The sequence below is a fragment of the Balaenoptera ricei genome, chromosome 5, assembly GCF_028023285.1.
Source record: "Balaenoptera ricei isolate mBalRic1 chromosome 5, mBalRic1.hap2, whole genome shotgun sequence".
In the NCBI taxonomy this organism is placed as follows: domain Eukaryota; kingdom Metazoa; phylum Chordata; class Mammalia; order Artiodactyla; family Balaenopteridae; genus Balaenoptera; species Balaenoptera ricei.
The window spans coordinates 86,397,050-86,423,625 of NC_082643.1; the positions used below are offsets into that span (position 1 = coordinate 86,397,050).

Below are 26,576 nucleotides of genomic sequence, written 5' to 3' on the forward strand. Positions count from 1 at the left end.
AAATTCATAACTAATTATCCCTTTTCAGACACTAAATTTGAATGAGCTTTCCAACTCAAACCAAATTGTTCCATCCCCTACTTTGCTCACACTCTAATGCTCCAGTAATTTTAGAATGTATGTTTGATGCTCACACTTAGTAGGCCAATAACTAACACTGATTAATTGCCAGAGTCCTTTGGCTTTAAATTGGTTGTTTCCAAGTGGGAGTTAAACTTTTAACCAAATGGTAAAGAGGTGATATATTGCGCTCTGTAAGAATTCAAGTGAGGTCTGGAGGGGATTATTAGTTGGGTTCCATACCAGTTTATCATACTTTCTTCCTATTAGTAGGAAATAACTGTGAAGCTGGCAATATTTTTAATACTTATTGTTAAGAAAAGAAAATTCCACAAATTGTTGACTGTGGAAATAGCCTCAAAAATTTGATTCACTAATTCTGAAGCTTAAAAATTTTAAATCATATAAATCATATACTAAGATCAATCCAGATCAAAAGTGTATAGAGGTATTGTATAACTGAATCCAGAGTTATATTACAAAGATTCATATTTTGAGCCATCTACCTGTTGAGTAAACATCCTATAATAAAAAGTATCATCAACACGTTAGGAAAACACTATCATAGCAAAAATGAGTACATCATTATTGTCATAAAGAATCAACTTCAGATAGGCTTCACTGGTACTCATCTGAATTTTAAGTGATTAAAAATGTGTCTCATAAAGAAACATATATAATGTTTAAATAAAGAAATAGGATGATAATATGTTTTGAGAGAAAAAAACTGTGAAATGATGTAGGTCATATTTTAATTGAATGTTTAATAATGAGCACCTAATTTAAAGAAAACCAGAGTATGTTATAGGAAATCTTACAAGGAATTCACTTTCATCTTGTTTTCTTTTGAATGTTCGGAATGATTAGGGGGAAAAAAACAAAAATAAGAGAAAACATGTCTTTTCTTTTTAGTAAAAGGTAAACAAAATGTATGATTTTAAAATCTTCTAAGTAAAATTTTATTCTCTATATAAAGGCATTTCCTATCCTAAATCAATTGACAATTCACAAAAATTAATGAATTTGTTTTCTCCTAGTTGTATTAATAACATACACCACAGACGATGAACACTTAACAAAATGAAGAATATTAAAATAACAAAAAAAAGGGAAAAATATATTTATGAGGTGTTCCCCAAAGAACAGAATGGGTAGAAGGAAGGAGGGAAGTGCTTACTAGTCTAATAACTATCTTCCCATCTTTTGATTTGCACTTTGATTAAGGTTTAAGATGGCACTATTTAAAAAAAATTGGACTGAGTGACCTAATTTCAGGAACATAGTAAAAGGTATTAAAATAGTAAGGTTGAAATTTCACTGAAGCCTTTAAGAGAAGTCGAGTGAATTCAATTTCATCCTCACAGAACTAGTTGGCTGTAAAATAAATGTGTTCCCTCTACTTTGCATATGCACAGTGGTGGAGAGTATGGCCTCTAGAGCCAGACTGTCTTCACTTGAACCTCAGCTCTGACGCTTTGTAAACTGTGGGGCAATGAGCAAGTTACTCAACTCCACTGTGCACACACTCTCCTCATCTACAGAATGAAGACAATTACAGGTGTTCTTCATAGGGCTGTTGGACCTATTTAATAAGTTAATATATATAAAATATGTTGACCAGTGCGTAGAACATAGCGTGCAGTATAAGTTTACCTATTATTTATGTATTATCCAACTATAATTGAATCTCCATGGGGGAAGACATGTGTGTCTGTTTTATTTTGCTGCTTCTCCAGTGCCTAAAACAATGCCTTGCATATAATCACATAATTGCCATAAGATAATCACTCATTGAGCATCTGCTCTCTGTAATGTTAACTGTATTACCTTTGTGTGTGTAGTGTGTAGTTATATGTATATATGCATATACATATCATACATACATATGCACATACATACACACACACTAGTTTCTTATTAAAGAAACATTAAAACATTAAAGAAAAAGGCAAGAAGTTTTTGTAAAAAGATAAATTTTAATGCTCCTGACCTAATAGTATGCGCATTGGTTTGGAAAAAAATCGGCATTACCATCTTTTGTCCTTAATCCCCTATAGAAAAGCCATCTCTGTATCTAAAATTGGTCCTTGTGTTCAACAGTTAAATACACCAAAAAGCAGATTTAGATGCACTTTTTAAAAAAGCAAAACAAAACCTTTACATTCATGCCATACTTATTGCCATTTCCCTGAACAAAAGAACTGATTAACTTGCCATTTTTAATATAAGGGGTCAAATGTAAAATTAGCTCAGGAAGCTTAGAAAGGTACTTCTTAGGAAAGGTCTATTCAGCTGTTATACTCCATTGCCCAGAAATTCTGACCAAAGGACAGAAAGGAAGTTTCTTTTCCCGACATTGATGAGTTAATCCTGTGTTACTACCCTAAAATATAACCACTTCCTACAGCCCACTGGATACATATATAGTTCCCAGGCTACTCATTATGTATTTTATCACATGACTCTTTAATTTTATTAAGAAAATAAAAAGGCACAGTGAAAAAAAAACCCTCGATATGTCCATGGATTTGTGTTGATGCAAAGTGTTGCATGCATACATAATAATAGTTGGTGAAGAGTCACTCAGAGCTTGGGACCAGCCTTGGTTACAGGTTTGGCAGTTTCCATATGCCAGGAGAAATCAAACCCATTGGATCTTTGTCAGACCAATTATGCCGCTGTGTGTGAAAAATCCACTGAGACTGTCCTTTGAAAAGAGGGATTATTAAGCCTGCATTATTACTGTTTCAACTGACTCCCCCCACCCCTTAACTCCTACTCCTTTTCATTTGGACTTTAATGCTGAAAATATACTAGACATTTAAGACTAAATATTAACATCATCATTTTAAAAGACCACTGTTACATTTGTGGAACAAGTTTTGGACTATTTTATACGAATATTGATTTTACATTAATCAATATACCTACATGCACTTATACTGGTTGGCAAAATTAAAATAACTAAGATGTTATTTAATATCACAAATCCCTGTGAAAACTGAAAATTGCAAAAAACATTCAAAGATGTGCATAAAAAGTTAGCTATAATAAGCTAAACAATGAACTTCAAATTTTATGCACATGCATACATGTTATAGATTCATATTTTTTCACAAAAGCTATAGCAACTGTACCAATTTTTCATTGGTGCCAAGAACACATCTAAAGGGCTGCCTTTTGGAGCCAATCTGAAAAGGGAAAAGGTTCTTTTAAAATGGAAAGTATACCTTCCTTCCTATGACTATACAGACTGTGGTGAATGACAAGCTCATGAAGAAACAATGGTCTATTCCAATGTGTTCTGCTCGGACGAAGAATAGAATCTGTTATGGAGTGACTTGTGTCTCCCCAAAATTCATATGCTGAAGCCCTGACGTCCAATGTGATTTACTTGGAATTAGGATCTTTATGGGGCTAATTATGGTTAAATTATATCAGAAGGGTAAGGCCCTAATCTGATAGAACTGGTGTCGTTAGAAGAAGGGAAAGGAACACAAGAGCTCTCTCTGTGAATGTGCTGGCACCTTGATCTGGGACTTCTAGCCACTAGAACTGTGAAAAAGAAATTTCTATGGTTTAAGGCACATAGTCCATGGTATTTTGTTATGGCAGCCCTTTTTGCTGAGGATACATCGCAAATATTGTGGACTAGAACGAAATACACATAAAAGCCTAAATATTGATATATATATATATGCAAATTCAAATCTATCAAGACTACTATATCAATAATAATTCTCAGATTTGGAGAGAGAACTATGTCAGAGAAGAGTTGACTGCAGGTAGCTGAAGGCCCCTGTTTTACGTAGAGAGGATGGGACCTAAGAGGGTGTGTTTGATTTTATTCCCCAGTTACATGTGTCACATGGAAAAAATAATAGAACCTGCTTCCTGGAATTGTTAGGAGGAGTCAATGTTATAACGTGGTACACGTCGTTGCAGAGTGATTGGCACAGAATTAAAGCTCCATAAATGATCGCGCTTAATGTTAGAGGCCGGACATGAGAAGTGAAAGAAAAACTCCCAGGAAATATTGTAAGGAAGAGGAAAGGACTGTTAAAAAGCAGTGAATTTTTTAAAGTATCAAAATGGATACAAACTATCTTAAGCCTTTCCTAAACTACTTGCTCTACAGCAATAAGCTATTTCTTCTCCTTTTTCCCATCGAGATGTCATAGGCTCTGAAATGACTTCAGACAAAACCCAGTGGCTATTGCTCTAAGGACAGCACACACCCTAGTTGCACCTTGATCGGGGATCAGCATAACTTTGAAGAAATCAACCAGGATAAGAGAACATCAGAGGCTTCAATCAAGTGATTGTGACAAAACAAACAAACAAAAACCACTGAGAGACTGAAACCAAAAAACTTTTAAAAATAATGGATAGTGAAAATACCCCAAAAGTGTACAATAAATGCACTTTAAGAAGGGCTTAGAGAAATTCATGGATAAGGAGAAGTACTATCTTAAGTTTCTGTGGCGTTTTACATGTGCCAAACGTTTTATGTGACCCTCATAAACCCTGTCATGTAATCAGAGCAGGGGTTATTATGTAAAATGACACAAGATGAGTTTGAGAGGCTTCAGGACTTGAAAGGACTTACATAGGGCACACTGGCCAGTTAGTGAGAAAGCCAGGGCAAGAAGGCAGATTTTCCTATCACCTTACTAGGCTTCAGTTTTCTATTTTGCCGGAGGCTGTCAAAAAGCAAACCAGTAAGCAGAAGTTAGGAATTTCAGGGGCTCTAAGCCTCACGTTTTGTAGTCTTACCTACCCTCTGCAATCAGAATTGAAAAGGGGGAAGTGTTAAAAATTCAGGTTTCTGGGATGTAGTACAGACCTATTAGAACTCAATTTCTGAGAATGGAATTAAGTTAGGATAAGAAACAGCTACATGGCAATAATATGGCAAGCATCTTGATTACAGTAATCTAATAATAATAGTAGGGAGAAGGAGAGTCTATTGCCATGCAGTGCTTGTACTTTATTTTTCCCTTTCTTTTCTCCTTCTTTGTTTTTCTCTTTCTCCCAAAAGTACAGGGGTAGAAAATGAATGAAGACAGAGCACTTGGACCTGATACTCTAGGCTGAAAACAAAAACCAAACCAAAGCAAAACAACTAGTACAAATGGGAGAAAGTAAATGTTTACTACTTTTTAACACCAGTCTTGCAATCACATCAAGCCTTGACACTTAGTGTCATCCTTCTGGTCACCAGGGCCCTGGGCCAAAATCAAGGCCACATACATTTGCTCTTGTCGGGACTGAATACCCTTTTCTGCTATAATCTCACCTTACCTCCTGACTCCCAGCTGGAGTCCAAGACACTTGGTGCCTTAACAGAGATCTCAGTCTTCTAAACTACTGAAGGCTGTTCATTCTTCCTCATGGCTCTAATCAAAATCCCCATTTCTTAAGAACTATTGATCTTTGTGAGGTGCTGACCTAGTTATCTGCTTACAGCAATTTACACCCAGGTGTGCCCAAGACTGAACCAACTCCTTCAGAGGTCATTTGCAATTTACAAGAGGTGCCTCTTAGAATCTCTGGACTTCTAAGGAGTGCTTTTAATTTGCAAGACATTTCTCAGCTTCAACCTCACTGCCCATCACTCCCCAGTAAGGGCCTATTCTTTCTTCTAGACCTCTTTCCTGAGTACACCAAGTACACGTTTCTCTTTACAGATATGCTAGACTCTCATCTTTAAAAATGACTTCTCCTCAGGGGCAGTCAGAATGAAAATGGGGAAAAAAAGATCCATTATCAGTGAGCATAGGTTAGTATAGTGATTGAATAATACCTGCAGGACTATATAAATTGATGAATACAGAGACCCATGCATGCGTTTGGGTGTGCGTGTGTCCATTTTTCCTTGCAGATGAGGATCTCCAGAAAAATCTTGAAAACCTATGTGTCTGCACACTTCTGCACAGCCCCTCTAAATATATCAGAAGTCTGTTGTGTGACCAGTGCCTCCCTCACATGTTTGCTTTAGTTTTGTTTTATCTTTTTTAAGGGTTTGGTGTTTATAACACCACCAAGAAGAAGCGAGGAGGGGAAATCAGAGAATTAGTCATTTGGTACAGAAACAAGTCATACATCCTACAGAGAAGGCAGGGACTCTAGCCAACCTAGCAGGTAGTCTTCTATCATGGAGACACCCACCCAGCAGGGAAAGAAAATAACACTTAGGATGTTCTTAGAGTCCAATAAAAAAGGGCCATACCACAGTCTGGTGATCCCATGTGGATGGATTTTCAGTCTACCTAGCAATAAAGCCCAGGCCCTTTGTTCATTCATTTGTTCCACAAGTATTTTGGGGGTACCTCCTATATGCTGAGAACTCTAGTTGGCACTGGGAATGCCACGACGGACAAGACAAACTTGGGGGCAGTCTCTCTGAGCTTCATGTATCTCTTGCCTTATGTATATTATTTTTGCACAGAGGATAAGGGCCTTATTTTAGCCATCATTTTAATTACAAAGCCTTGCATGGTATATAAAAGATATCACAAATCTATCTATTCTCTATAAAATAAATGGATAAAAAAAAGTCACACACATCCAAGAAAAGCGTTTTGCAAAGTTACAGATAGAAGTTATTCCCAGAGAGCTATTTCAAACTGTGGGATTACTTCTGAAGGATCTCAGTCGTTTTTCTAGAGATAGGCTCAAAAATTAATTAAGATTAGAGTGATTTACCTAATTCTTGAGGTTGTTTGTTTGTTTTTAACCACATATGGGGTTGTTGTTTACAAAGTAGGGTAATTAATTAGATCTCCAAATTATACCCACAACACTTTTTTTTTTTTTTTTTTTTTTTTTTTTTTGGTAGTATAAAGTGTAGTTTGTGACTGGAAAATGTTTGAAAAGCTGGGCCTTTTCTAATTCTTTTGGGAAGAATTTACCTAGGTAAGTCTCAAAATATAGTGTATTCAAAAGCACAAATTTCACCACCTTCCTCAAATGCTTTCAGTACTTTTGAATTCTGACTGGCTATTTCTTCAAAGACTTGATAAAGTTCTTAGCTAGTTCCATCAGAGTGCTGAAAAAGCTGTTCGTTACTCTAGTTTGCTCACCTCAGAAATAATAATGGTGCTTTTTTTCACAGATTACTCTGAGGAACATGCATCCAATGCTTTGACACTTAAGAAGCATAATGCAAATATAATCTATCATTTTTCTGCTCTGTAATCTTCTTTATATTAATTGCATGAGGACAAAGACTCTATCTTATTTTTCTTTGCATACCCAGTACCAGCTTATATTAATTGTGTTGAAAGAAAAAAACTTTATTGAAGCCAGTCTCTAACATTCTCATATTCCTCTTTAGATTTTGTAATGGAGAAGGAAGTATTGTCTTGTCGTTTTAAATAAAATGTCCAAATGCTAAAATATATAAGGTGGGTGGGTTGCTCTGAGTTTATCTCCAACTGTCCACAGACACCTCCCTAAATGGTAAATTCTAGTAACTGAAAAGGAGACCTGAGGAGGAGGATGACATTTGGGAGCAAGGGGTTGGAGCAGAGAGAAATCTGGAAGTCTGTGCAGGGACAGGAACCAGTGGCGAAATGCTCAAAGATTTAAAAACAAACAGAGGAATGATAACAGACTTCTCAAAAGCTTGTTGCTGTTGATTATTTTGATTCAGCTAAAAAGCACACTAAAATCCTTGGGAGTGTTAGTAATTTTTTTTGTTTTGATTTATTATGTTTTTCTAATCATAACAGTAAAATAGCCACTGTTCCCTACCCCGAACAATCTAGAGTGATGGTTCTCAATCCTTTTCAACCGCTTCCACAATAAGACAAATTTTTTACATAGCGACCAAAAGCAGGGAGACACACATGCATACAAACACAACTGAAATAAAGATTGCACAGGACAATATTTACTCTTACTACATGAATGGCGTACTTGAAATTTTTCTGCTTTATTTCTTATCTTTCGAATTGTGGTAGAAACTCACAGATTGATTCATGTCCCAATAGTGTGTTGCAACCCAAGTTTGCAAAATTCTGCCTTAGAATGGTCCTTGTGAAGGTATTCATAAATACCCCCTCCATGTGGTTACAGATTAATTTATCCCCAAATTCTGGACTTCTTCTTTTGGTCTTTTGGTCTGTAATTTGTTTTGAGTTGATGTGACTTGTTACAGGATTTAGTTTAAGTATATATCTAAGGAGGTTTACTACTTAGGATGAGAAAACATAATATTTCCTAGAAGCCAAAAGTGGAAAGAAGTTTTTTCACCCGTTTCTTACACTGGTCCGTGTGCTCAAAACAAAATGAGAGGTTGATGAAAATTAGGTTTTATTCAGGAATTTCACTACACTCTCAGTGATATTTCTGAAAATTTCTATTTTGCAAAATTAAATAAACAGCTAATAAAATAAAAAGCCTGAAACACATGCACTGGTGATCTACATGGGTTAGCGTGCATTTCCTAACACTCTATATTTTAATGTTGTTCCAGTATTTATTTATATTTCATAAAGGGCTTTTATATTGACAATAATTCACCGAAAAATTCTCAAGAATCTTGAATTGTTAGTATTTCAAAACTTGGGGAAAACTTTAATAAGGCAGATGATATGATAAATATAAAATTATCAAAGTTTACATACGGAACACTTATTTTTAAGCACATAAACACATATAACAAATAGAGACATAAAAATATAAACAGAGAGAGTTAGAGGGACCATACAGAGAATTCTTGACTTACCTAGCAAATCACTATTTATACAACTAAAATTCGGCTACTTGCTTTCTCAAAAATATATAACGTGCTGAAATCTCAGAAGCTGCTTGAACTTATGTTATCTGACATCAAATAGAATAGCCTTCAGATAAATGTAGCCCACAAAAATAGGTAGCCACAGATCCCTTCTGAATGTGACCACAGTGACTTCAGTGAATCTAACGTAAAGGTTCTAAATTTTCTTAAGGAATTTAATAACAACAGCAACACAAATCTTAAAAATTCTACAGATATTTTGGTCAGTATTTCAAGATTAAGGAAAAACCAGTCCATTGGCAGTGCCTGTGGTAAACACAAAATAAATCTCTCAAGTTTGTCTTACAGACAATATTTTTTATAAATATTGCTCCAAGTCTTTGTATACACATGTGTGGGAGCAAACACGCACAGTGGCATTTAGAAATACACCCACACAATGCAAAGGAGACACCATCCTTCACTCTGACAGACCTATCTCCCTGATCTGGAAAAGGCTTTGATTACGTAACACTTTAAAACTATTGATCAATTTAGGATTTTATTCAAAGTCATTTTTTAATGTATTATAGACGAAGACTTCATAGACTTGATTTTCCTTGGTTTACACAAAGCCAGCGTCTTAAAATCATTGTTGAAATACGCTTTTGGGTTTTTTTTAAAAAAGACTTCACTGTTAAGTTCTGCTAACCACCACTCTGAGAAAGGAATTCCTGGTGACTTAGACATCCATTAGTAGCACATTTCTTTATTAATACTGTTTTTTTTATATGTTTATTTCAATACTATTTTTCCTTCAATGAGAAAAAAACAAAACAAAACAAAACAAAAAACCTTGAAAATCAGATGCACAACAAGTGGAACAAGCAGTGATTGGCTGACACCCCACGGCCAAGGGCAGGCTCCAGCAGGTTGTGAAGTAGCAAGGTCATCAGAGTATGGTGCATAATGGAGCATCATATTAGAGTGGAATTCAGCCAAACACAGTAATGTATGGATGCAGACGCATCTGAAAGAAGGAAAATAAAGATTTATGCAGGTCAAAAAAAAAAAAAAAACGCTATGAAGAAATTTCCCCAATGGCTTATGCCCAATTGGAATGCTGTGATGGAGGTTTTGGAGCAGAGAAATTTTTATTTGCAAATTATGTGTTTGTAAATAATAAATATGTTCGGGGGAAAAAAAGTTAACTTGTCAGATGAATCCTACTTGGAAGCTTTAATAGTTTTTTTTGTTTGTACACAGCATTAGAGTTCAATAATCTGGAATTTAGTTCATCACTAAATTCCAGAAAATAAACCTTTATTCTGCCTTTAAAACATTAATTCACCAGAAGTGATAATTAAGATTAGTTTTAGTGGTTTCAGCTCAGTTCTTCTTGGAATGTGATTTCTCCCACAACACTAATGCTAAATAAAGCACTGTGTAATGTTCCAAAACATGGTCCCTGCTTTAGAAAAGATTCTAAGGGCTTAAAATAAATAAGAAAGAAAAGCAAAGCTGACTCAAGATATATATATACACACACACACACAACACACACACACATATACATATTCTACTATTTCTATAGAGTCATAGTAAACAAATGGATATATAGCCTTGCTACAGCCTAGAAATTGGTTATATACAATTTAAACATAAAGCTCTGAACAATTATTATACTAAATTTTCTACATAACCTCCACTACCATCCTCTGTTAGGAAAAGAAATGATGTTAAAATATCTGAAAGCATTGGGGGCTATGGTGAAGCAATGGTTTTGTTATATTACAGTTAGTTTTAAAAATAGTTCACATTTTATTTTTGAAATTAATAAATTCAATCTTTTATATTTTATCAACAGGTAAATTTAGAATCTAAAATGCTATACTGGTTAACTGCCTAACAAGGAAGCAATTCAATTGAAAAATAGCAAAATGTCATATTCTTCTATAAATTTTCTAGAAAAAAAATTTAGAGGAAAAATTAGTTCAGAATTGTGTGTTAAGGACGGTAATAAAGTAAAGTGCATCTACAAAGTTGGCAAAATGCAAATGAGCATAGAGCCAAAGGAATCATCACTATTGATGGAAAAGGTAAAAGATTATCCCAATTAGAATGCATAGAAAGTTTCACACATAATGTATAGAAAGCTTTATTCATTTCCATTACAAATATGTTTTTACTGAGGATATACTAAATGCTAGGTAGAAGCTTATATCTACTGTCATTGTTCTGCTAAAATGAAAAATTCTCTCAACTTGTTGAATATATGTTCTAAACCATGTTAAGTTACTTTAATGTCCATCATCATTTGCTATCTTACAAAAGAGGGAAATAACTATGAATTTCTTTTAATCTATCAAATTTGGATTATAATTTCCCTGATAATTTTACAGATATAAACTAGAGCCTAAAGCAGAATTATATACTATTGTAAAAGATATCCGTTTTAATAGCCAAATATAGTTATACACACATAACTAAACCTCAAGAGATTTCTGTCACTATTGAAATATATACAGAGAAAGAGAGAAATTCAATTTTTTTCCTACAGGTAGCATGATAAAAAAAAAAAAAAAAGAACATTGGACTCTCTGCACTCCATGACTTGGACTCTAGTCCACACTGTATCCCCGATAATCTTAACGATATCAATCAAATTAACTTTCATACTAGGCCTCAGTTTCTTCTACAAAATAAGGGGGTTGGTTTGGTTGATATCTTTTAATTCTAAAATGTGATAACTCTAGTAATTTTAGATACAAACATAAAGCAATTATGACATATGTCAGTTTTATATGTGTTTAAGTTCAAATGTTTCCTACATATCAATGTATGAATATCACAGGAAATAAAAGCCTAATGGCAACATAGTTGGTTTATATGAAAACATCTGTGATGTATGTGTGAGAGAGAGAGAGAGATTATGATATATATTTACCACACGTGCATGCTTTCCGGCATAAAAGATATGTACTTACTCAAAGATAAAAGATAACAAGAAAGAATGATTTTGCTATAGTTGTCCAGCTGCATGATTTACTTAGAATCCTGACTTGAATTGACTTTGTGGTCTTATGTCAAAGCCAGTAATTGACTTAGAAGTTTGGGATAAGATTCAAATGGTCATACTTGGACTTCAATAAAAATTTGTATATTCATTAGAGAACAAATCAGTGGATGACCCTTTCCTTGTTTCACAGACATCCAGAAAGCCAAGTATTGTTGCTTTAGTAGATACCTCCTGACTAAAGACACAGCCTAACTTTCATCAGTTATTAGGTCTCTTGCCTATGATTTTAGGTCGTATGTAACAAAAATCCCAACATATGCAGATTCATTGTGCCTCTTGAAAGTGTCCTTGGTCATAGACAGGAGAATCATATTGTAGAAGTTATTTTTATAGAATTAAAGCTGGAAGCTGTGGTTGGCATTTCCACTATAATACATATGGTGTAATATACATTCACAAATAAATTGATATTCAGTTTTATTCAGTGCTTAGAACTCTAATAGATGATGGCAAGTCATTATTTGTTTCCAAAATGGAAGTAATTTAAAAAAATAATTTCTGCCATACTTTTACTAAGTATACAATGAATAGACTGAATACAGTTTGATCAATTAAAGGGAACTTTATTCAGATGACATTCAGAAGTTCCTTAGGCAAGAGAAACTGTCAATGGAGTTAATATGAATTTTTCTTGAGTATTTCAGTATCAGCTACAAATGGCTTTTTAAATTAATGTTTATTCAAGCTGTATCCTCTATATGCTTGCAGAAATAAAGTGCCTTACTTTCCATTTACTAAATAAAATGAAATTCTTACTTGCCAGTTCATTATATAAATAATATCATGGCAAGGATAAGCTCAAAAGAACTTGAGGGCTTCCCTGGTGGCGCAGTGGTTGAGAATCTGCCTGCCAATGCAGGGGACACGGGTTCGAGCCCTGGTCTGGGAAGATCCCACATGCCGCGGAGCAACTAGGCCCGTGAGCCACAACTACTGAGCCTGCGTGTCTGGAGCCTGTGCTCCGCAACAGGAGAGGCCGCGATAGTTAGAGGCCCGCGCACCGCGATGAAGAGTGGCCCCCGCTTGCCGCACCTGGAGAAAGCCCTCGCACAGAAACGAAGACCCAACACAGCCAAAAGATAAATAAATAAATAAATAATAATTTAAAAAAAAAAAAAGAACTTGAAAATAATATGCAAAGTGGGAACTATACTTTTATATTGCCTATTAATCCTTTGGAATTATACTATTTTTAAGAATATTGAAAAATACTTAACACATAGGAAAATAAATAGAAAAATAGAATGATTCTGCCTTCATTTCACAAGTCAAAAGCACAGCTAAACTTCCAGTTCACAAAATTTTAACAGCCACCAAGACCAGGTTTACCAAGTGAAGGAAGAATGAAATGGAATGGTGTACACTTAATGCTGTCAATGATCCCCATTCTTCTCAACTAGACAGATTATTTAGTTGAGAACAAGGGCTTTTGTTTGAATTGCAAAGGTATGAACTATGAAAACCTGGGCTACATAATCAGTTTTCCTAATGTGTGAATTTCAGAAATAATTCCGGCATCTCTGCAACACATTATCTCCTACATTCTGTCCAAGAATAGCTATAGAAGATTGATTTGAATGTCTCTAGAGCCTATGAAAACAAAACAAAAAGAAGGGGAGGGGGGCATTATTTACAAACTTTTATTTCTACAAAGCTGTTTAACTCATTATAATGTAACAATTAAGAGGACTTAGGAGCAACACTTCATACCAATTCTCATGAAGATAAGAACACTGTAACAGACATCATTTCCATTATATCACAAGTAAAGAACTATGATAAGAAATTCAGGAACAATATAAATAAAAAAACGCTTTATGCCAGATAAAATCTCATATTTTTAATTAATCCCTACTGTAAGAAATTAAAAGACAGCAACCCTCAAGATTTTCTTTAGATAAATTTGGCATTAAAAGGGAGAAATTATAAGAAAATGCTGTATTCTTTTTTTAATTTTATTTTTCAGTTTTAATCAAGGAAAATACATTTTGGCAATGTTTAAAAACTAAACGTAATATCTTTTAAAAATAAATATAGAAAATCATCTATCTACATTACAAACAAAAATGAGAACAAAAAAGATCCTGTTTATTATGTGAGATGTCTAAACAGAATGTAACTTTGTAAATGGATCCCTTGTCTCCTGACAGCAATATTGAGGAGATGAAGCATATCAATTACTATTACTAATTACATTAAGGGGAGTGTATTTCATTTGCCTTTCTTTCATGTTAGGTCAGCTATTTATTGTGGTTAAAACTTTACTCATCTTTTGAATGCCTAACAACACAGAAGTTTTCCAAAGTCACTTTTAGCAAAGTGCATGGTTTATTTCAATGGCTTTGTAGTTTTTCTCTTCTGGTATATGGACGTCTTTGCTGAGTTAAGAGACTAACACCATACATTAGTTTATTTATAAGCATATCACTTTGCCTTTTAAACAGGATGCCACAACAGTCTTGATATTGGCTGTTTTAAATATTCAAGAATATAGAGCTAACCCCATTTGATGAGCTAAATAAAGCTTAATGACAGCATAGAACATAGGAAGTGGTTGCATAAAGTATCAATAAATCTGCCACTTGATATATCTACTCAAAAGTTTAAGATTACATAATTTAGAATGCCACAGGACAAAAAGTCCTATTAAGATGACAGTGGAGAAGTAAGTTTTCTGCAGAAAAATCTCTTCACATGCTTTTGCATAACACATTACCATTTTCTAAATAAATTTCTACAGATCTTTATTTGTGGGTGTGATTATAACTAACGTTATAAAAGTGCCGTTATTTTTAACTGGAATCGTCCTTGTTTACAAAACAGATAAAAGCACCAAAAACAAAACAAAAATCTTCTACTAGTTCCAGGTAAAGCAATAACACAACAGATATACTCTCCACTTGCTATATTTCAGTTTAAAAGAACTAACCCAGGCTCACGTGCATGAAAAGACATCTTTTTGAAAGTCATTTAATTCAGTGTAGTTCAAACCTGTGTTTTCTTGGATTGCTTTGATAACTGGATATAAAAGCATGTTGCCTTTCTCCTTATCCAAATACCTACAGTAAACTACTATATATCAAAGACATTTCTTTAGAAAGTTGATTATTTTAAATTATGACAATAAGAAATAAATATTTATCTCTTTTCTATAATATCTTTACTTAGCCCATCAATAACATCTTCAATGAGGCTATAAAATAACTCTTTTCTTTGCCTTAATTATTCTAAGATCTCACATTCCACATGCAAAACATATTTAATAGAAAAACTATTATTGGATATTAATTGACAGACATAAATGTGTTTCTTGAGACGTTCTGGTGGTAAGAAGTATGTGACGTTTTATTAGCAGAGTTGCTACAGCTTTAGACACAGAATTTTCCAAAAGGTTTTATTTGTTGTGTGTCAAACTTTGATGGGCGTGAAAAGTAAACTTTGTGAGTTATACACATACACACATATATATTACATGAGCAAAACTTTCAAAAATAAATTTTATATTTTTTGAAGTTCACCTCAGAATACACTTTTTTTTTTTTACTCTTGCCACATTTCACTGAATACTAACTGTGTCAAATATTCCATAAAACCTTTATAGTCTCAGTATATCACAATGCATATCAAAATATTCTTGCACACACTGCATCAAACATGAACATTTTTGTTGCTTGGCTTAAATAATAAATGGTTCATGTAATTTACTTTTGCTTATGAACTTTTATTGCCAAATACAAATAATATAAAGGCCGACTGCATATCCTCATAGAAGCCTAATTGTATAGATACTTAAATAATAAAAATGTAGTTTTGCATGGTAGCTGAATATCATTAAATATTGTAAGTCAGCATTTTGTCAAAGTAGTCAGTTTTTCAATATCTCAGACTTAGTACTTCATTTGCATAAATCAGCATCCGCTTATCTGTAAAATTCTGATAGTGTATAACGTAGCTAAAACTTTTTTAGTGTCCAATTTGCACAGACAGCAGAAGTAACTTTAGAAATTTTGTCTTTGGATACAATTATCCACTTAGTAGCACAAAAGAAAATAATTTCAGGTTAAAACTAGCCATCCAAACAATACTTACATATTTATCTGGAAACAGAGAATGTAGAATGAATTAGGATTGTCAAGTACTAAGAGAAGTGTAAAACACTGCCTACAGTGTTTTCTTTAGTAACTTAGTAAACTCTGGTATAACATGCAAAATACAGGGGTGTACCTTTTGTACATGGCCTCTACTAAATAAATGGTGTATGAACTACAACAACACTAAATTCCTGCTATTAAAATTTTAACTAGTAGCTTTAAGAGAGAAGACAAAACTTTGCAGAAGATGCTCTGTGTCAGATATTTAAATATATTTGGGATGCATCTTACCTGTTTGCTGTACTTGTTATTGGTTTGACAGCTGTACTCAGAGCAGTGATCTGATCCAATTGAAATGTTGTCTCCTGCTCCCACAAATGTGTTAGCTGGTGGTAGATCTTGTACGGCCTGGTGTTTTTTTCCTGCAGTTGGTGATTGGGGGTGAAGCTGGACAGTAGGCAATGGGGAACTAGATTTGTAATGCCTGGCCAGGTCAGGACTGCCAGGCCCACCGTTAACTGATCGGTATCGGCCCATGCTTGGGCTGTCTGACAGCTTCTCATTGACACTATCATACCTCTGTCCATTTGGTTTAGAAGCTTCTACAGTGACAATGCTGCTGTAGAGAGGTTGCTTAGATTTTTTGTTTCTCTTGTCCTTTTTAGGCTTTTTAGATTTGTCATGCTGTTGGGGTGTAAAAAAGTCTTCGTGATCTTTTTTGCCGGCTTCATAGCCATTTTTATTTTTGGACCGGCAATATCTTGCCATCACTACAATTAAGATGATTAGAATCACCGTCATAATTCCAGCAACCACCCCAATGACAATACTGAGTCTCTGTTTGCTTATTTCATAGCTTGGGTCACCGGCTATATCCTGGGTGAGTGGGGTGTGCAAACTTCTGGCTATCTGGGAGTCAATCACAGTTGCATTAGAAACACTTTCATTGACAAACACATGCACCAGAGTCGTGGTAGACTGGGAAGGCTGCCCACTATCATTCACTTGCACCACCAATCTGTGCAAGCCATAATGCTTTTGGGTGAGTTTTCCCACTAAGGAAACCACACCACTGGTGGAATCAATCTCAAACAGCTTGAAGGGATTCCCTCCCACGATGCTGTAGTTAAGGTCTGCATTGATGCCATCATCGCTGTCTCTTGCCAACACCGTAGCTACTACTGTCCTGACATTACTTGAAGGTGGCAGTAAAGTGTAGGAAACATTTCTGGGAAGGGTAACTGTGGGGGCATTGTCATTCTCATCCATCACAAAGAGAGAGACTGTGGCTGTTGCGGATCTGGGAGGATCTCCCCCATCCACAGCCTTGACTCTGAATGTGTATGTGGTCTGATGTTCCCGGTCAAAAGACATTGTGGAGTAAATGGTCCCCGTGTCATTTTCAATGGAAAAAATGTTACTGTTCTCCTCTATGTACAGACTCATCTCCGCATTGCGCCCCTTGTCAGCATCCATCACTGTGACCATTCCCACGGGACTGTTGGGCTGCAAATTTTCTTTCACATAAAAGGTAAAGACGTCCTGCATAAACTTAGGGTCATTGTCATTCTTGTCAGCCACCTGCACAATCACTGTGGTGCTGCCCTGTAGCACCGGGATGCCTTTGTCTTTGGCGTTAACTTTTAACTCATACCTGTCAGTCTGCTCGCGGTCCAGCACCGTATTGACGAGGATGTCCCCAGAATCGGGGTCGATGGCAAAGATCCCCATCACGGAAGAGTCCAGCGAGTAGGCGATTTCAGCGTTTTTCCCGCTGTCTGCGTCTGTCGCCAGCACCGTGGCTACCCTCTCGCCGGGGATGTTGTTCTCGGGAAAGTATACCTCCACCACCGACTGGCCGAAGACGGGCGGGTTGTCGTTGGTGTCTCCCACCTTGACAATCAGGGAGTTGTTGCTGGAGAGGCTGGGACTGCCCGAGTCCACCGCCACTATGACCACGTTGAACTCCCGGGTGGTCTCATAGTCCAAAGGGGCCGAGGTGTGCAGGAAGTACTTCTTCTTGTTCTGGTCGCCCTCTGTGTCACTGGCCGGCTTGAGCTGGAAGGGCACATCGCCCACCACGGTGCAGGTGACCACTCCGTTCTCGCCTTGGTCCCGGTCAGACACCTGTACCAGGGCGATGGGGGTGTCGACCAGAACGTCCTCGGCCACGTTGGCCACCCCGTCCTTTAGTGGGATACGCCCGATCTTGCGGATTTCAATGGACGGCACATTGTCGTTCTCGTCCTTGATATTAAGGACCACCGTGGCCTTGTCGGTCTTGGGGGGCTGCCCGCGATCGCGGGCCATGACGGTGAAGCGCAGCTGGTTCACTTCCTCGCGGTCGATACGGTGCAGGACACTGAGCCAGCCGGACGTCTCGTCGAGGCGCAGCAGGCGCCGCACGGACTCGGTAGCCGCCCCGAACACGTACTCGATCTGCCCGTTGACCCCCACGTCCAGGTCGGCGGCACGCAGCTGCAGGATGGGAGTCCCCGGGGCGCTGTTCTCCGCCAGGTCAGCCTCGTACACGCTCTTCTCGAAGCGGGGACTGTTGTCGTTCACGTCTGTGATGAGTACCCGCAGGATGGCCTGGGAGGAGCGAGGCGGGTCGCCACCGTCGCGCACACGCAGGGTCAACTCGTAGGAGTCTCGCTGTTCGCGGTCCAGCGCCCCCTTCACGATCAGCTGCGGCTGCTTTTCGCCATCCGGGGTGTCGGCCACCTGCAGTTCGAACACGCTGCTGCGGCCGCTGGTGCTGGTCCCGCCGCCGCCCTCTGGCGCGTCCAGCCGCCTCTTGGAACCACCCGGGCCGCCGCCGCTCGCGCCGTTCCCGCCGCCCCCGGGGTAGGGGGCGCTGTCTGCAGGCCCAGCGCGCCGGCCCTCGCCGCCGCCGCCGCCGCCCCCGGGCTCCTGGAGCAGCTCGTAGCGTTCGATGCCGTTGCGGCCGAAATCACGGTCGGTGGCAGTGGGCAGCAGATAGAGAGTGCCCACTGGCCGGTTCTCCTCCACCGTGAGCGTGAGCACGGGCGACGGGAAGGTGGGCGTGTTGTCGTTGATGTCGAGCACGATGACCCGACCCTCGAACAGGTCCACCCAGCTCTGCGAGGGCCCGATCACCGACACCTCGAAGTCCAGGAAGCACTCGTTTTCGTCGAAGATCATCTGACACTGGGGTAGCTTCTCGCGGTCGATGCGCCGCTCGCTGGTACTCAGCTCGCCGGTGAGGTTGTCGATCTTCAGGTACTCGGATCCCGACTCGAGGCTGAAAGTCACCTCACCGGAGCCGGTCACGATGCCCAAGTCCGAGGCGACGTTGCCGATGCGGACGTCTGCTGGGCCCTCCTCGGCCAGTCGGTACCGGAGGAGTTGCTTGGCGGCCGCCAGGCTTAGCGAGAGCGGCAAGAGGAGACAGCAGCCCAGGCACCAGGCGCGCGCCCATCCCATGGTCCGCATCCTCAGCATCTTCTCCTGCTGCTGCTGCTACTGCTCCTTCTAATCACGGCCCCCTAGGCGCCCCCCTCCTCCGGGGCCGGTCGCCTGCCCTCCTCCCAGTCCTCTCCCCTCTCTGTGAAGGGAAGAAGCGAGAGGGAGAAAAGGGAGGGGGCAAGAGCAACGTCCAGAGTCGGCCAGGGGGGGACCAGCGATAGATCCTTCTTTTTTTTCCTCCTGCTTCCTCCTAAAGTTATTGTTTCATAATTCATGCAATGGGTGCTAATCGCCCGCTCGCCGGCCGCCGTTCAGTCGCAGTACTCACAGTTCACGGGACACTGAGCGCCGCGGACTCGGAGCCCCCCCGCCCCCGCCCCCGCAGAGTCATCACCGCAACGGGCAGAGGATCCCGGGCTCCTGTCCCCGCTCTGTCGTATGGGGCCGGAACCGGTCCGTCAGGCCGGCGGTGGAGCCGGGAAGCAGCGGGGAGCGAGCCTGCAGCCTCCCCTGCCTGCCAACCCCGCTCGTCTTTGCTGCTACTCGAGTTGAGTCCAATTCACGTTCCAGCCACTCACTCCAGACCCAGCTTCTGCTCCGGCTGCCCAGGCAAACGTGAGTCGCTTCCTGCACGAGGTGCTAGGGCTAGCAACAAGCCAGTCTCAACTCCGACTCCTTTCAGGCAGCGGGGGAGCCAGTCAACAGATCGAGAATGAAAAATCCCGGCAGGTCGCTTCGGGCACCGTGCAGTGGAGACGACTCGAGTCACACAGCGGTCCGCTTCAGGGTTCCCCCCGCGCGCGGAAGAGCAGCCCGAGCCATCTTCAGGGACGCCCAGATAGTCAGTCCCTTCTCACCCCAGAGAGCTCGGGTTTCTCTTTTTTTCTTAACAACTCTGCGCAAGGTCATTAGTCACGAAGCCGCCGCCTGAAACCGCAGCAGCCTTTCGCCCGCGGGGGTGAAGGCTGAGCCGTGCGCACCGCGCGGTGCCCAAGTTTGGGTTCGCAGCCGCAGTCTGTGCCTTTCCTCACCTGCATTCGGCCCGCATGTCAGAGCACTGGGATCTGCAGCGCTGTGCGCGATTCAGGGAGGAGATTGCAGCCTCCCTCTCTCCCCGCTCTCTCTCGATCCCTCCCCTCCCTCCCTCTCTCCTCCTCTCTCCTCCCTCCTCTCCCTTCCCCTTTCCCCTTCTCCTACTCCTCTCTCCTGCACGCTCCCTTCTCCTTTCTCCCAGTCCCAATGCAGGCAACTCAAGCTGAACTTGATCCCTACGCAGTTCAAAGGTGAGCAAACCAGGCTCGCTGCGCAGGCGAGGTTGGCCTGGCGAAAGACCCCAGCCAGGCTCTCCCAACGGCAATTAACAAAGATGCCCAATTCTGTCCGGATTTCCGAAGAAAAGCAAAAGGCATGGGGGGTGGGGGAGGTGGAGTCAGAGGCAGCTGCCAAGTAGCTTTAAAAAAAAAAAAGAAAGAAAGAAAAAATCCAGTTTGCCAAGGGGACAAAAAGTGCCAGTCGGTTGTTGCCTCGGAAGTGCCCTGGCACGGCGGGTGAATTCCGCAGTTGTCTCGTCCCCTTTGGTCTGGAGAGTGGTGCGGGCGCTCCCGCCGCCCCTTTGGCTGCCACGGCTCAGAGACACTGAATGGCAAGCGGGAAGCTCCCGCTCGCTAGCCGCGAGCCGGAAACCCGCAAGTTTGCCCAAAGTGGTGGTTGCTGCTGGGAGCTCACTGCCTCGCTCGCGGCTCAAGTATGTCCCTGACGCTGCTGCTGCTGCTGCTTCGGCGGCGGCGGCGGCGGCGGCAGTGGCAGCGGAGCCGCGGAAACTACACACTTGCAGAGAAGGAGGGAGGAGTGCGGGGGGGGAGGGAGACAGGAGGGAGCAGTAGCCAGCCGCCCCGCTCCGGAAAGCCCAGCTTCAGCTCCGGGGGCCACTCCAAGTATGCACAACCCCATCAAGTCCCCCATAAGCCAAAGCTTGCCACTCTCCCTCCCCGGCGAGTGCAGCCGCTGCGTTCTGGGGGGAACTTGCTTTCCCTCCCTGGGGCTGGTAAATTTCCTCCTCGCTCTGACTAATGCTGAGTGTGTGTGTGTAAGAGCGCCGGGCGTGTGTCAGCAAACGTTTCTCCTTCTCCCCCTTCTCAGACGATGTTCCCCACCTCCCCGAAGTGTCTCTGGCTCGCGAATTAGCGTCTTGGTTAAGGCTTGGTCAGCTGTGGCTTCGGGGACCCCGCGTGCACCCAAGGAGCCACGCTGGTGTTCTGAGAAACCATGATGGGCTGCAGTGGTTAAGAGAGAACAGCGAACTCCAGAGAGAGTGGTAGAGGGATCCTTTTTTGGGAGCGCAGAGTTAGGAGGGCTGGGGTTGGGGGGGGGGCGCGCGGCTGTCTTTGTTTAAATGCTTGGCATCCCTGTCGTCGCGCTTGCTTACGGGGGTAGACCGTGTGTGTGCGCGCGCCTGGGTAATAAACACATGTTGGAAGCCTCGATATTATTTTCTGAGCAGAAAACTGCAGCCTTTAGTAACTGGCAAAGTGTAGCGTCACCTATCTGGATAAAAGGGAAATAAACTTTAATGGCAACTTTGTGTACCTAAGTGTCCCTAGTTTCTTTTCTCTCCTTCTTTTGACTTTGTGCCACTTGATCGTACATGGTATTCCCCCACGCAAGGCTTCCCCAGTTTTCAGTCACGGCCACCGCAGCCCGCCTCATCGGATCTCAATTCTGGTCGTGTTTTCTAAAGTGTAGCCAGTTACTCTTCATTTATGTCAGCGGCTGTTAAATAAGGGGGCCCAGCCAGGATTGGGGGGGGCGGTTTGAGGTGGGCAGGAGATAATTGGAGAGAATTCTTTCCACCTCAAAAAAGAAAAGGGGCTACTGCTAGGTTTTGGTTGGTCCTCAGCTGGTCTGCTCAATTTATAGGCATTGAAGGGCCTCCTCTTAAAGGAAAATTTAAAGCGAAAAGAAGCAAAGAGAAAGAAAGCCGTCCAGAGTGGGTACTCTGCTTTTACGAGACCTATGTGAGGCGGCAGAATGATTTAAAGAAGACAAACACCAATAAAGTCTACAAGCAGTTGTAGCGCGCGGTTGTTTAGGCGGGTGCAGGCAGCAGGAATGGGGGAGGGGCGGCAGAGATTTCCAAGCATTCCCCATGGGGGACCGTAGAGGTGCGGAGGAAAGAAGCGTGTGTGGTATGTGCCAGGGAGCGGGAGGGTATTTTCCAGTCTGCTAAAACAGCAGCACTCTGGGGGTAGCGGCTTCTCCTCCGAGGCCAGGCTGGGAAGGCGGCCTTCCCGCCCCACTTCCCCATCCCCTATCCCCCACTTCCTACCCTCTCGCCGCCACCAGAGCCTCTCTGCTCTGTTATCTGCAACATCAGCGAGAACAGCCCGGCGCGCAGACTCAGTGCGTACCGCCGCAGTCTGAAGTCGGGGGGCGGGGGCGGGGGCGGGCGCCGCAGCGCCCCAGCAGCCGGCTAAGTGTCAGTAACGCCAAATTCCCCTTATATTTGGCAAACTCTGGTTTATCAAAACGCCTGCCTCCCTGCGACATCCGGCTCCATTTTTCCAGGGTCCAAGGCCAAACACTGAAGCCTGTCCACTCCGCGGCCTTGCGCCCGCGCGTTCCACTACGCGGCAATGTGGTGCAGTGCACTCACCCCCCTCGCCGCCTTTACTAAGATTTTGCAAACTTCAGGCAGCCGCATGGGCAGAGACGTTGTGTACTCCCTCTTGCCTCGCCAGTCCATAAACTTGAACAAGCCCCTGCGCATCTCCACACATTCGCCCACCGCTGCGGCGCGCAGTCTTCAGGCGCGCACCAGCGAAGTGCTAAACAGTGAGCGACTTTGCCCCAGCGCGCTGAAATTTCCTTCCCAGTTGACCGGAGGTGGGGGGCGGGGGGAGAGCTCGTCCTTCACAGCGGAGTGGTTTCCTCATTGCAAGCGGGAGGTAGTCTCCAGCCCGCCCCCCCCTACTCTCATCCCTACCAACTCCGCCGCCAAGCCAAACCAGCATGGGAAATGGGTCCGACGTGTGCTGCATGGAGAATTGCGCAGCCAGACTGCTGAGGCCTTGAAGCCTTCTGGACTTCCTCCCTCCCCCCACGGTCCCCGGCTCCGACCTTTACGCAGGAGCAGCCAAGAGTGTTGGCAGATTTGCCTAGCCGTTTGGTTCTTGGGAAAGGGAACGGAGTTGGGGGGGTGGGTAGGGTTGTGGGCGAGGTGAGGGGAGCCCTCGGGGTGCCTTGCCGACGCCGGAGCTCCCAGTTCTCTTCCGCCCCCTGTCTAGGGACTGACACTCCAACTCCAGCCTCCAGCCGGAGCGGAGGATGAATGGAGGCGAGATGCCGTCTTCCCCACCCCCGCCCCATTTCCGCAGTCTTAGAGCCAGTGTCTCAAGTGCTCAGCAATTTCATTAAACGCAACCGGGGGACTAAATCCCCCCCCCCATCCCCCGCGGTACAAGACCTCACCAAGGGAATATGATATCCGGCTTCTCTCCCGCCCACAAACCCCTCCCGGCTTTTCAGACCCGAGGCTGCATTTATCTTCTCAACCTGAGAGGAAAGGGTTCAGAAGGAAATGGGATCGAAAGTGTAACCGGCTGCAATAAATTAAAGAGCCCGCTGCTGCTACTGCTGCTTTTGCGGCCAGCATTGAAGAGAGGAAACGAGATCAGTGTCCTAAAACCTGAGTTCCTCAGATAGGACGTCATCTCTCGTATGAACCAAAATGTTTGAGAGACTTTGAAACGTTGGGGATGTTTGTTTTTGTTTCTTTTTTCCTTTTTTTTTTAGGACAATAAAAAGAAATGTCCCTTTGAAACCTAGGTTAAAAAAGAAAATTGATTATAGAAATACCATCCCATTCTAATAGACATTTTATAAAAGCTCGGCCAACGATTTCTTTTCCTTGCCAAATATTTTAGCCTAACTTACAATATCCGGTAGTTTTTGGTTTTAGTTTTTAAATTTACCGACTAAGCTTGCTTACTTGAAACTACTTTGCAGTTAAAACATTTCAGTGACTGAGCTGAAAAATAGCATTCAGGATCCGTGATGTAGTTTAAGCCTCAAGAAAAGACAGGAAGCGGAATAACAACGACAACAAAAGTTTACAGGTTAGAATGAATTACAAAGAAGTAGGTGTCGGAGATATAATCTCTGGGGGGGCTTTCATTTATTATAGACGCTGTATTTACGATAATACAAGAAAAAGGTTAAATACAGTAAACAGGATAGCCAGTTCTGGAAAGAAATGTAAAGCAGTTTGACGGGAAGGGAGAAAGTGACTCAAGAACGCCACCAAGGGACAAACTGAGGAAATGACACCCCTACATCCTCAAATTCACTGACCTTTCATCTTTTTCAAAAGGGTCGTCTGTATCCACTTACATAGGTGTAAACAAGTTTTTGAACTCTTTACGATCAATCATTTCTCCAACTACTTCTGTTAAATTTGATACTTTAGTCTTCTTTCTCTAAATAATTATCAAAAATGACGTCCCTTAAACCTATAAAATTTCAAACAGTAAATATAACCATTGTCTTATAGCAAGTATGATTCTGATTCTTGGGACTGTGAGAAGCTATAGGCATACTTTGCAGTCTTAAATACACGCTTGTATTAAAAGGTGTAGTAGACTGAAATGGCTAAATTATTCATTGCAGTAACAGACTTTTTGATGGACATTAAAACTCAGCAGTTTAAATAAGGAAACCACAGATTTCCTTTTAAGCAGGTAATAACTGCTTGCATCAGTGGTTATTTAATTGGTCTCCGGCCAAGAAATAAAACAAGTTGTACTGTTTAAACCATGAAATCATGTAATGCAAAGCCATATATTGCAATATATCAATACAAGAACACAAGCTAAGAACTAAACTAAGTTGATTCATACTGCCTATTTGGATGACTATTAAACATTTCCATAAGGCTAGTATAAAAACTCTGGTTGAAGAGAAAGAAATTCATGAAAATAATTTTGAGTTTATCTAAATATTAATTTATAGGCTGTGTGATTTATTGATTTAAATGGAATGTTTTTGGTTTTAAAGTGACACCTGGTAGAAATAATTTTCGCTTTAAGTTTAGCACAGATTGAGAGATTTTTTTTGATTTCTAGAGTTTTAAATGCCAAAATATATGCAATATAGCATAGATTTACAATTTATGTGATATATGTATATTTATATATATAGCCAGTTACTATAACTGACAAACACATTGTCTTTTATTTACAAGATAATTTGTGGATTTTTTCCAACTTTACACTAATTTTTATACATTTGCAAAAATCTAAACTTAGGAGGAAAAGAGTATTTAGCAAAATCTGGGTGAATTTTTGGGAAAAAGACCCTTGATAGTTCAAAACAGTATATCCTATTATTCGTGGCCATCTGAAGCTGTTCCCTGTCACTATCTATGGTAAAAATTGAACATTCCAATGCCCTTTGCAGGGACTTGAGACATTTGGCATTTCTTTACTACCACGGCAGGATATGTCAAATGCTGCTGTGAATAATGACCTCTAAGCTAGATAATATACTAAGGGTTTCAGGGAAAAAAATCTCATTATAATGGCTTATATGAATATAATACTCAAATAAATGACCTTGCTTGTACTAAGAATGGTTGAAAATTATGAATTAGCTTTATAAGTTTTAGCCCCTATGTTGACCTATGCTAACTAGATCACTTCTTATGTTAATTACCAGTACCAGGTGGTACAAAACTTCACTCAGTCAAGTTTAACCCACTGTATTTAGAAAATACAAAATGTAGAATGTTTCTAGGGTGGTTAATATAGTAAATTTGACTGACCACTTTAGCAGCAATTAATTTTCCAATGATAGATGCTGATCTTTATATGGTAATCCCTGGGCCCTTTCCCCAAATATTTCTGACTTCTGGACCTAGGATAGGATTACTCTTTTGGCCCCCTTGTGGCTAGATGAGGCCATTGACTAGGTCTGGGCGACCCTGAGTGGAAGTGGAAGTGCACTTCCAAAAGGAACATGGATGGCTAAAATGAAATCATTGTTCAACTCTGTCAGTCACACAGATTATTAAGCTGACCTAGGACCAATACCTGGAAACCATCAATACATTTCAGACCCACATTGATTTTGGAAAGCAGTAGTATGTTCTAAATCCCTGTTTCAGCACTTATTTGATGAATTCCATAAGTAAAGCTGG

At 41.1% G+C, this 26,576-nt stretch overlaps 1 protein-coding gene across 8 annotated transcripts in view; it reads right to left on the reverse strand.

Annotated features, from left to right (window-relative positions):
* The window catches only part of PCDH7 (protocadherin 7), a 405,762-nt gene extending 385,262 nt beyond the window's left edge, over positions 1-20,500 (reverse strand). For 7 of the 8 annotated variants that reach the window (XM_059923220.1, XM_059923219.1, XM_059923222.1 and 4 more), the window contains exon 1: positions 16,247-20,500. In XM_059923220.1, coding sequence (XP_059779203.1) covers positions 16,247-19,420 — 3,174 coding nt within the window. In that variant the 5' untranslated portion in view covers positions 19,421-20,500. Of the gene's footprint in view, positions 1-9,583; positions 9,816-16,246 lie in introns of those variants that run through there. The other variant, XM_059923224.1, reaches the window with a different exon arrangement.
* Between the last annotated feature and the right edge of the window lie 6,076 nt (positions 20,501-26,576).